General features: G+C 48.3%; 1 protein-coding gene across 3 annotated transcripts in view; it reads left to right on the top strand.

The window, feature by feature from the left end:
- The first annotated feature begins 871 nt into the window (after positions 1-871).
- The window catches only part of Gfod1 (glucose-fructose oxidoreductase domain containing 1), a 100,339-nt gene continuing 89,045 nt past the window's right edge, over positions 872-12,165 (top strand). Inside the window, exon 1 of one of the 3 annotated variants that reach the window (XM_027410436.2) lies at positions 872-1,157. In XM_027410436.2, coding sequence (XP_027266237.1) covers positions 905-1,157 — 253 coding nt within the window. In that variant the 5' untranslated portion in view covers positions 872-904. The other 2 variants (XM_027410438.2, XM_027410439.2) reach the window with 2 other exon arrangements.

Below are 12,165 nucleotides of genomic sequence, written 5' to 3'. Positions count from 1 at the left end.
GCGCACCAAGGAGGCGGCGGCGGCGGCGGAGGCGGAGAGCGCAGAGAAAGGGAAGCCACTCGGGGGCAGCAGGCTAGCCAGGCGGGGCCGGGGAGGAGTCAAACCGGGTTTCAGGGGCCGGGCGCTGCACGCAACGAGAGCCTCGGGCGGCGGAGACAGGGGCGGGGGCGACGCTTGTCGGCCAATGGCGCGCGGCGCTACCGCAAGGGCGGTGCAGGAACCCCGGCCGCTGACAGTCAAAGTCGCCAACTCCGCCCTAGTACCCGCGGGATCCCGGAGCCCGAGCCCGAGCGGGGCCGAGGCCGCCCCAGGCGCGCTGCGAGCGAGCGAATATGGCAGCAGAATGAGGAGCCTGGCGCCGGGTGGTGGTCGCTGCCGCGGGGTTGCAGCTCGCTATCGGCGCCTGGTCCACCACGAACCGCATCCTTAGTCGGCCTCCGGGTTATTTCACTCGGCACCAAGGACCGCGGGAAGAGAAGATCCAGCAGCCCAGAGAGGGTGGCGAAGCGGAGCGCGCCCCGGGAGAGAGATTCTGCGGGGATGAACCGGCCATGGGGCGGCCTCGGCGGGGCGCACGGAGCCGGCCGGCGCTGCGGCGGGAGCGCTGCCTGAGCCCCGGCTCCACGGGACTTCGGGGCCTCGTGCGTCCTGGAGGAGTCCCTGCCTCTGTCTCCGGGAAGGACACGATACCCGCGTGGCGGGCACTGCAGCGGTCACGGCGCTGAGACTCCCGGAGCTTACAGGGTCTGCGGTTCGGTGCGCTGTCACGCCGCCGCAGGCGGGCGCCTTGCCCGGGGCTCGGCTGTAGGAGCCGGGGACTGCGGGACTGGCTGGGGAGAGGCGTGCGCGCGGGTGTTCGACTGGGGATCCCGGCAGAAGCAGAACCGGGCGGACCTGAGCAGCCATGCTTCCCGGGGTGGGCGTGTTCGGCACCAGCCTCACGGCCCGTGTCATCATCCCGCTGCTGAAAGATGAGGGCTTCGCGGTGAAGGCGCTGTGGGGCCGCACGCAGGAAGAAGCCGAGGAGCTGGCCAAGGAGATGAGTGTCCCTTTCTATACTAGCCGCATCGACGAGGTGCTACTGCACCAGGATGTAGACTTGGTGTGCATCAACCTGCCGCCGCCGCTCACCAGGCAGATCGCTGTCAAAACCCTGGGTGAGCGACCCCTCCCCCAGCCCTCTCTTCTTTAGCCTGGGTCTTCTCTTCGCGCCCTCTCCAATTGCAGAAGCGTACACCCTAGGGATTCCCAAACCATGCATGTTACTCCCAGCTTTCCAATTCCCAGTTCGTGGCCTTCCCCACCTCCACGTTTCGCCCCTGGCACCACCTGGAAGTGCATCCACACGTGTGTGGTGAGGAGGCTGGAATAGGCTTGGGGTCCGGGTATAGGGACCAGGTGGATGAGATGTAGAGATCTGAAGATGGGCTGCTGTTCCGGGACAGGAAACTCGGTCCCCAGCTGTATGTGCTAGTGCTCCGGGTGTGTTGGTGCGTGCGCGTCTAGGAGAGGCGAGCGCGCGGCCAGGAACCTTGGAATAAAGGGCGGCACACGTGGCAGGGGGTTCCCCCAGTATACCTGTTGTCTGCAGCTGTGGCACCCTGTTTGGGTCGTTTGTTTCCACTGTCAGTGAGGTTAGTGTGAGATTAGAGACATGACAGCTGGCTGGAATGACCTCTTCTCTGGAAGCAAGCAAGGAATGAGGAATGACGGTGGAAGTGAGAGTGGGCGGGTCTATTAGAACATTCTCAGATGTGTCAGAGGTTAGTAGAAATTGTAATTTAACCTTTGGGCACAGTCTCTCAAGGAGTAGTCTTCTACTCCAGTTGGGAATAATATGCCTTATATTATTAGGAGATGGGCATTGTGGTTTCAGAGGCAAGGATGCTTTGTGTGGGAAAAGGCCAGACGCTGCAATTTCCTTTGGAAACGTGCGATGGCACCTCTGTATTTTGCCTCTGGAATATTCCCAGACGCTGTGTTTACAAGCAGGCTGGGACTCTGCTGTGCTCAGAGTATTGTCTTGAGCAAGTCTGCCCATCAGCAGCTCTCTTCCATACCTAAAACAACTCTACTCTGCTATTCCCAGATGTTAACTGACACCCTTGGATGTCAGAGTCTCAATGGGTGAAGAAACAGCTCCTGATCTGGGGGTGTTGCTCCATGGTGGGACACCTGCCTGGCGTGGACAAGGCATTAGGTTTCAGCAATCAGTACTGGAGAAAAGAATGCATACAAGTTTTTGTTTAGTATTGACAAGACCGATATTCATTACCTCTTCAGAATGAAGCATTAGAGGTGCTACTGATTTACTGTGTGACAGGGAAATAGCCAGGACTTCATGCTTTCATGAAAGGCTGCAAGCTTTCTTCTTTTCTAAGTTCATTTGCAAGTGGTTCAAGGTAGTCTATGCTTATGGAAAATGCAAACATGGCCTCACAGGTGTTAGACGTCTTCTCTGGAAGCCCGATGAGGGTCCTCTTGCTTGTACCTTCGAAGCCACTCTTGACTGGCTTCTCAGTCATGGTTAGGAGGTTGTACACACACAACACAGGAAGTGGAAAACCCCAAACAGTGATCAGTCTGACCTTGACCATGCCTTTGGAGGGAGGGTTTGCACATATTCACGTTTACCAGGACTTGAAATGAGCCACCCTCCAATGAGTCCTGGTGAATTGTCCTTTTTCCACAGCCATCAAGAGTGATAGACCTGTGGCTCAGTCCATGGCGTGGCCTGATAAGGAGAGGGCACCAGACAAGTGAGATTAGTGGGATCACACACATCCTCCTCTGAGTTCTAGAAACTTCCATAAAAGCCCTACTGTTACCAGACTTTGGGTCACATGCTGTGCCTCAGCAAGCCAGGTTCAACCATCTGTCCTGCATAAGTCGATTAAAACACCCAAATTAGTAATAGGAGATCTATTCAGCCTTGGGAAGAGGGACAAGAGAGACCCAGTGACCCCTCCAAGTCAGTTTTCAAGGTCTTGAAGTGAGTCTGAGATTTAGATAAAGGGCCAGAATTATGCATGGCTGAGCAGTTCCTGTCCAGCTGCAATCTACCCATCATTGTTTTGGCTCCACCCTCCTACCAGGTGGACCGACAAATTGCAAATCTCTTTTCTTGAGAAAAGTTTTACCTCTGGCTAACCCAGGCTTTATGCTTTCTGTTCTCCCAGCCTGAGATTCCTAGGGGAATTCCAGTTTCTTAGGGTCCATTGTTTTAACAGTCTGATAGCCAAAGTGAGGGCTGTCTCTTTAGAGTATCTTAATTCTTTTCAGGCCGGTTACACTGCCTCAGTGGCATAGCTGCTGTAGAGATATTTCTGCCACATACCATTTATACAACACTTAGGGCTGCCTATAACTGAGAATGTCTTGTGGCCAGCCTGTGTGGTAGATTGTTGTGTATAAAGCAACTCTCTTAAGGTAGACATCTGGCTGATTTTTGCAAATGAAGCTACCCAGATTCAGAGGGCTGACTTAACTACCCATGGCCATATAGCTAGGGAGCCAGCCTATCTAGTTTTTTCTTAAGCCTGCTCCATTACCACAGTTCCTTCTGTCAGAGATTTCTGGGGAGGTCCTGTGTTGCTTTCTATCCCACTGCTGGAATGAGTTCCCCACGTGGTGTCAATGCCATCTCCTGAACCTTTGTCTTTGGTACTCTTTTTGCCAAGTTGCTTCCCACTATAGACATCAAGGTCCTCATTCAGTTTCTGAATTTTTCAGACAGTCCTGGCTCACCCCTACTGGTTCATCCTTCACAGTGCTTCAAGTTATTGTGCAGAACCATAGATACTGCTCCATTGTCTTTAAGGAAAAGCCTTAACTTGATGGCATGACAAACAAGAACTGGCCTCTGATGAGCCTGGCCAACCTTATGCCCTCCCTGCATGGCATTCAAGAATCCTGTGAGCTTGGGCCATGGAGATGGTTCATTGGGTAGAGATGCTTGTTTTGCAAACCTGGAGAGCTGATTGCCCTCTAATTATCATATATGCACCATAGCATTCTTGGGTTAAGAATTGTGCAGCCTTCAAAACTGGTCATCTGTCGGCACCTTCTGAATCTCGGGCTTCTGCTTCTCAGCCCCTTTCCCTGTGTACCCATCTAGACTACCAGTACTACAAACCTTTGTACTTTCGAGAACCAATTTGAATGTGTTTGTTGAAAATTCAAATTGTATTCAGTTAGTTTGATTAGGCTATATATTTACATGGTACAAATTTTGAACACTATAAATGTACACAATATAGAGTAAGTGTACCCCATTCTGAGGCAACCAACCTCACTACTTTTTAAATGTCTTCTATTCAAGATTTTTCTGACTGTAGTGGTAAATATACATGTAAGAATTTTCATGTCCCCTTTTGGGTGATTGGCAAAGTCCCAGTCATACTACTGGAAATGTGCTTTTTATCGTAACAGTGTTAGCTTATATGCATTTAATATCATGTGAAGTTTTAGTGTATCATATTCCGTTGGCCCTCCACGTTTGTGAATTCTGCATTTGTGAATTCACCAACCATGAATCAAAAACCCTTGAAAACTAAAAGAAATTGTACCTGTCCTGAATAAATACAAATGTTTTTCTTGTCATCACTCCCTAAACAATACAGCAAGACCACTACCTGTTGTCTTTCTATCCTATTGGCTACTCTAGGCAGTCTAGAGATGGTGAAAAGCAGGGAGGACTCATGTAGGTTCCACACAAATGCTACGCTCTTCTAAGTAAGGGACTTGAGCACCCGTGAGCCTTTGTGTACCCGTGGGGACTCTGAACCCACTCACCTGCAGATAAGGGTAACTGAATGCAGATGTACGTACATGTAATATATTTACATTATACACAAACATATACACTCCATGCATATACACATACATAGTTTAGAATGTGAGTGTGTCCTTAGTCATGCCTTGGGCTACATGGGATTTCACTGTATGGGTGAAATTAAAGTGTGCTTGACCTCTCTTATTCAACATTTAGGTTGTTTCCCATCTTACACAAGCATGGAATGAGTCATCTTGAGGCATTGCCATTTTGTACACACCAATATATTTGTAGCATGAAAGCACACACTGAGAGCTGGTCAGGGAGCATATTCTCATTGACATGGAGACTGCCAGATGAGCCGGCACCTGACACACTGCATTGTGTCAGTTTCCTTCTGAGCTGCTCCCAGCAAGGCCCTGGACTACAGGCGCCTGCAGGTTGCTTGCTGCTATAGTTTGGTTTCACACTGTTTAGTCCAGACAGGCTAGCAGGTCAGGCCAGTACGACTTCCTAGCTAGCCCTGGGTCAGTCAGAACCTGCCAAAACATTGTCCTCTTGTAGAAGCCCTCCCTCCTTAGGAAGTACAGCAAGCTGTATGGCTGCCTTCATAGGCCCAGTGGGTTCTCTGTACCATGGGAAAGGTGAAATGTATAGGGGTTTGTATATACATAACACCTGCAAGTGGCATTTCTCGTGGACGTTGGACTAGCACTCATGCTTAGGAGGTACTTGGATTCAAGATGTCCCGCCTCCACTCTGCCTCTTACTTCTTGAGCAATTGGGATCAGTCTTGGATGCACCACCTGTCAGTATGAAGGCCTCTGTTATGTTCCTGGAATTCCCCAGCCAACTATCTGACTGTTTGGGTCTTTGCACTGGCTCTAGATGGCTTCTCCTCAGCCTTTGAATGGATGAACTACTTTCCCCCCCTCCCTTTGAATGGCTAACTTTCTTTACAGATCTATATTTTGAAGGAGTGACTTTTCTGGTCTCCCCTTTCATCAAAAGTTTCTCTTCCACCTCTGGGTCCATCTCTGTCTCCGTTGTCTCCTTTCTGTTCTTGGTGACAAGTCTCATAGCTGGTAAGCCTCATGGGTGTCATCTTATCTGTCCTTTGTCCCTCTGCTGGAAAGCAGCTCTTTGAGTGCTGAGCTTTTGTCTGTCTTGTTCCCTGCATAACTCTATCTCCCCCCTCCCGCCATACAGTGCCAGATACACAGTCATCTAGCAGACAGGCTGTGAACACCTGTTGAATGACCAGTGAAGGCAGAGCACCTTTTTGTTGTATGAGCATGCCATCTCAGGAATCACAGATTAGGAATGGGATGCATCCATCAACATAGCAGTTTTTATAGCCTGTATGGTATTCTGCCCCCTTATAACTTCACTGTTCAGTAGTATTATCTGGGAGCCCTTCAGAATACAAATTCCTGGGTGGTAACCGAGATGAGCAATTTCCATCCGAGCTCACAGTTGCAATACTGGACCAGCTAGACTCTGGAGTTATTAAAGCACTCCGCCTTTGGAAACACAGGGGCCTCCCTCCATGAGTAATTACCATGCAGGACTGTGCCAAAAATACCTGCTGCCTGGTGTGGAATGCGATAGATGACACTTGCTCCCTGTCCTCTTGGTTGGAGGTGGCTGTGAAGACCCAGGGGAATGGAAGGCTTCCCTGGGGTGGTCAGTAAAGCTGGAGGCTTTCCCTGAGCTCTGATGTCCCTTGGGCTCTGGTCTCCCTGTGCCTGACTCTTGCCTCAACTTGTTTGGCATTTGGCATCATTAGCTAAGGACCTGGAACAGTCAGTCGTTTCCTGGCAGTGGTGGTTGCTTTAGCACTGAGGAGGGCTGCTGGGATAGAGGGGAAAACTGACAGTCTCAGGCCATTGCTGCCACACCATGATCATATAGGCTGCAGATAATGACAAGGGCAGACTTGGACTTGAGGGGAGCCATTCTGATATTCTCACAGCCCCTGAATTTCCAGTTCTTCCCCAGAGTTTCTTTTGGCTCTCTTCCTATCTTAACACTGCAAAAAAGAAGTGATTGTATTCTCTGGGTTCCTGCTCCTGTGCACAGCAGGAAATGATTTTTAGTCTAGCAGTTTGGTGAAGAATTGAGGAAGCCCATGGGCATTATGTAAAGGAGAGAAATTACTCTGTTGATGGTTAGAAAAGTCCAAGTGTGACCAGACTCATCGTATCTAACTGATACTAGATGCACTTGAAAGAGCATTTGCTGGGTGTGTCGGGCTTTGGGGATGGACAATTCTGTAGTTTATCTTGGAGGGAGAAAGTAAATGAAGAAGTTGGGCATTTTGATACCTGAACCGAGAGAATGATATGAAAGAGGAAATAAGAAAGCAAGCTTAATACACAGGCATATTGTGACATATTTGCCAGCTGTGACCCAGGAAGGAGCCTTGTCATGTAAAATGTTGTGTGTGGTTAAAGTAACTAGTTACAGGCCACTACTGTGTGACTTTGGGGGAGGTATCCATTTTAAAAATTACTACTAAAAATTCAAAAAGATATTGTTATTATAGTGTGTATGTGCAGATCTGAGGACAACTTTGAGTTGGTCTCCTTTCTATTTGTTAAGTGGGTTCTGGGGATTGAACTCAGGTCTCTAGGCTTGTACAGTAAGCACTTTCATTCCCTGAGCCATCTCACCAGCCCTTTTGAAATTATCATTGTGTGTGGTATGCATGTGTCACGGCAATCATGTGGCAGTCAGAGGACAACTGTTGGGGGTCCATTCTCTACTTCCCACCTTGAATTCTAAGGATCCAACTCAGTAATTTTACCTGTTGAGCCTTCTCACCAGCCCCGCCCAGTACCCATTGTTCTTGAGCCAGTTAGTCTCACCAGTGAAATGGAGCAAATGATACTACCATGTGGGGCATTTAAAATGAGAAGGATTGTGTCAAGATCTGTCTTGTTGGTCCCCACTCGGTTATATGTATCGACTTAATAAACATTTCTTCCTTTTTGTCTCTTATATGATAAATTCTCTAGCTGGCTTATGTATATGATGCTTTTGCATGGGGAGGGGTAGGCGTTGAGACAGTGTCTTACCTTATAGTCCAGGCTGGACTTGAACTTGGGGCAATGCCCCTGCTTCAGCCTCCGGGTACTGGGATTACAGGTATTAGTCACCATCCATGCCTAGATTGAATGGTTCTTATTTTCAATTAAAAACATTTCTTTTTGAGATCTCATCTTGTGCATCCCAGGTTGGATTTGAACTCACTATGTAGCTGTGGATGACTTTGAACTTCTGATCTCTTGTCTCTACCTCCTGTACTAGGATTGCAGTACCATGCCTGGTTGTATGCAGTGCAGGGGATAGAACACAGGTCTTTGTGCATGCCAGGCAAGTATTCTACCAAGCCTTTTGAAATGTTTTTCATATTTTCTGCCAGATTCAGAAAATAACATTTACAAGTTTTCTCCCCTCCCTTCTTTCCTCCCTCCCTCCCTCCCTCCCTTTTTTCCTTCGTTCCCCAAAGGGAAGGAATCTAAGCCAAACTTTTCATTTTGTGTTTGCTACAAACTCAGTAAAGTCAGCATTCAAAGTCTATGGATTCTCCATTCTCAGATCAATAAATTACAGGTGGAAGTTATCCATAAAAAGAAACTGCATCTGTACTGAACACACACAAACCTTTTCTTGTCACTATCCCCCAGCCAATGCAGCGTATACAGTGCTTACATCTACATGGGATTTAAAGTGCACACGTAATACATGTAGGTTCTGTTCAAACAATGTTCCTTTTTACAAAAGGGGTCTGAGCACCCAGAGATTTTGTTATTCTCCAGGACAGTTAACCTGTGCTAAAGATACTGAGGGACCACCATAGTAGCTTTACAGGTGTGTGATGAGCAGAAGGCATAGAAGTTATCAAGTCCTCATACTGAGCATCACTTGTGACAGGGATGTGGGCATCTCATGGAACCCAAAAGCTGATCCTGGGTACCTGGATTGCATATACCTAGAGTTAATGTTGCTTCTCTGTGCTGTCAACATTGCTATCTGTCTCTCCTCACACCAGCCTCCTCTGCTTCCCATGTGGTAGACAAAAGCTGTCTGCAGCTTCCTGCTACACACATTACAGATTCAGCCACCTGGAAAGTGCAGCCCCTCCCCACTTCCCAGTTCTCTCTGCTTATGTCTGGTGCTGTCTCCTGGCTGTCATTTCTACGGGTACCTGTAGTGTTTGGCTAGAGCAGCGGTTCTCAACCTTTATTTGCTTTATGAGCTACATCGTTGCATTGTTTTTCTAATTGGTTATAGCAAAACAGTCAAAAGAAATAATGTATGTGAGATCCAGCGAGACCGATTACTATTACTATAAGTTCATATATATGGTTTCATATATGCATACATATAACATAGACACACACAAAGATCCCATGCTGAGGATAAAACCTAGGGCTTTAAGCATGCAAAGCAAGTCCTCTACTGTCATTGTCCTGGGGGATAATCTAAAGGGAGACATTTATGCCTTCAGCTATCCGTGTACTCAAACAATGGCCCTGAAAGAATTAGAATTTCTCCAGGAATTCATGTTGGAAGAAGGAAAAGGCTGCTGGCTAGTGCCAGCCAGAGTGGGAATGTGGCTCCCAGAGAGAGATTTCACAGTTGTGAAAACCTGTCCGACCACCTTACAAGAGAAACTGGAGCCAGACAATGTCATGTTAGTGATGGGCATGACCACACCTGGCCTGGACTGCTTAGTTATGCATGCCTCTTGCTTTGTATGTAAACCTAAGCCTCACATCCGAACCTCAAAGATGGACTTGCAGGGGGAGGTGGCTGTCACTAGACTTTCTTTTGTTCCTCTTCCTTGTTCCTCCCTCCCTCCCTCCCTCCTCCCTCCTCCCTCCCTCCCTCCCTCCCTCCCTCCTCCCTCCCTCCCTCCCTCCCTCCTCCCCCAAGGGTTTACTTATTTTTATTTTAGGTGTGTGAGGGTGTGCCTACATGTGTGTATGTATGTATGCTAAGTGTGTACCTGGTGCTCACAGAAGTCAAAGAGGATGTGTTAGAGCCCCTAGAACTGGAGTTATCAGGTGATTGTAAACCCCCATGTGAGTGCTGAGAACCGAATGAACCCTTTGTAAGGGCCGCCAGTACTCTTACCCACTGATCTCTCTCCAGCCCCTGAACCCTCTTTCTCTGCTTTTCACTACTGCCTATCTCTTTCATTGGAGTATAGAGTGTGGATGGCTGAGCCTAGCTTGTTAGGGCTTAGGATGAATTTGGGCTTCCACTGGACTAGGAAGAGAGGGCAGAACTTAAATAATTTAAAAGAAAGGTGTAACTTGGTCCCAGTAGTGCCTGTAATTCTAGGATTTGGGAGGCTGAGGCCTGAGGGTCAAAGCCATCTTGGTCTACACCAGTTGTTCTCAACACCCCTGATGCTGTGACCCTTTAATACAGCTCCTTACGTTGTGGTGACCCCAGCCATAAAATATTTCATTGTTACTTCATATCTGTAATTTTGCTAGTTATGAATTGTAATGTAAATATGTTTTTCAATGGTCTTAGATGACCACTGTGAAAGGGCCATTTGTCCCTCCCCCAAAGGGGTCACAACCCACAAGCTGAGAACTGTTTGTCTACATGCTGAGACCCTGGCTCTAAATAAATGAGTAAATGTACACATGAGAGGCTGTATAGATGGCTCCGCAGTTAAGAGCACGAACTGCTCTTTTAGAAGATCTAGTTCCTAGCACCCGTGTAGCAGCTCCCATCCACCTGTACCTCCTCTTCCATGGTATTTGATGCCTTCCGGCCTTGCAGGCTCTGTATACACATGCTACAATACATACATATAGACAAATGCTCATACACATTAAAAAGATCCTGAATGAATAAATGATGAGAACACGCAAATTACATTTAAGGGGAAAAAAAAAAAAAGCCCCATGCGTTGAGTTTCCTGAGGAACTGTCCAGCTCTGCTGAGCTCTGTCTGCAGGGTTCCCACCCTCCGCCCAGGACACAGTGGATTGAAAATGTCCAGCTTGGTCAAGATAATCAAAAGTGTGAAGAGTTTGAAGGTTCGCCACATGTAGAATGGATAAGAGTTGAAGCAATGGAAATGCTAATTGCTCTGGTTTGAGCATCACATATGTAGACCTGTGTCAAAGTACCACTGTGTCTCTTAAGCATGCATGTCATTTGCTAATCACAAAATTTTATGGACTGTCCGAAATTAAAAAGTATTTTTTGAGCTACTGTTGATGCTACTTGCATCATTCTCTCTCCTCAGGATCCGCTTAGTGATGGTAGCAAGTGACCGTTCTCTGGGGTCAGCGAGGGAGACAGCTCGCAGGGGTGTTGGAAGGACCCGGGTTGAGAGGAGCCCGAATGGCTGCCTTACTGAGTGTGAAAAGCCCTGAAGAAATGAATTCATCCTGAAGCACTTCACAAGAATGCTCCATGTGGACAGGGTAGGGGTGGAGAATGGGGATGAGAGGATGCTGTGGAGAGCTCAGTCTGGCCTGTGCTGCTGAGCCAAGCTTTGCTGCTAGGGTTTAGCATCTTCTTGGGACCTCATATTGAAATTTAATCTTCATGGTAAGTGTAAGTGGGACCACGTGGCACCTTTGAGAGACAACCGGGGCCCTGCCTTCATGCAAGATTAATCCATTCATGAGTGTTTCACTTCCTCCAAGGAATAGGGTGATAGGGAGTGTACACATCGGGGTGTTGCTGTCTCAGAACTAATTAGTGGAGGCTTCACAAGGTCTAGGTGCAGCTCTCTCAGTTTATTAGCAAGGACTGTATTATTAATCAGGAGGAAATGTGTTATGGAGAGTTTCCTAAATTCATGCTGAGATATTGGGAATGAATACAAAAATAGATTCCTCCACCCTCCCTGAGCTCCACAGGACTTTAGGCAGTGATGGCACCCAAGGAAGGCTGCCATGTTGGTACCTTTAGTAAGCCTATGAGTACTGGGCTTTCTAGTCATGGTAGAGAGAGAAGCAGAGAAACAAAGGTACCAGCCCCACCCCGCCCCCAGGGTGCATGTGGAGGTCAGAGCTCAACTTTCCCGCTGCTGTTCACTTTGTGTTTTTGAGGCAGGGTCTCTCACTTGACCTGGTACTCTAAGCAGACTGGGCTGGCTAAGTGGCCAGAGGGCCCCAGTGATGGGATTACAAATGCACCGAGGTATGTGGCTGTGTACGTGGGTTCTGAGGATTATACTTGGGCCCTCATGCTTGTACAGCAAGTGCCTCCCTTAGCTATCCCCCCACCCCAGCTCATTGCCAGGCCTCTTTTTGTTGGTGGAGGTTTTTTTTTTTTTTTGTGATGGGGTTTGTCTGTGTAGCCCTGGCTGCCCTGGACCTCACTCTATAGACCAGAGATCAGCCTGCC

This window comes from Cricetulus griseus, chromosome 3, assembly GCF_003668045.3.
Source record: "Cricetulus griseus strain 17A/GY chromosome 3, alternate assembly CriGri-PICRH-1.0, whole genome shotgun sequence".
Lineage (NCBI taxonomy): Eukaryota > Metazoa > Chordata > Mammalia > Rodentia > Cricetidae > Cricetulus > Cricetulus griseus.
The sequence above is the reverse complement of the archived record's forward strand: the minus strand, read 5'-3'. Positions and strand labels throughout refer to the sequence as shown.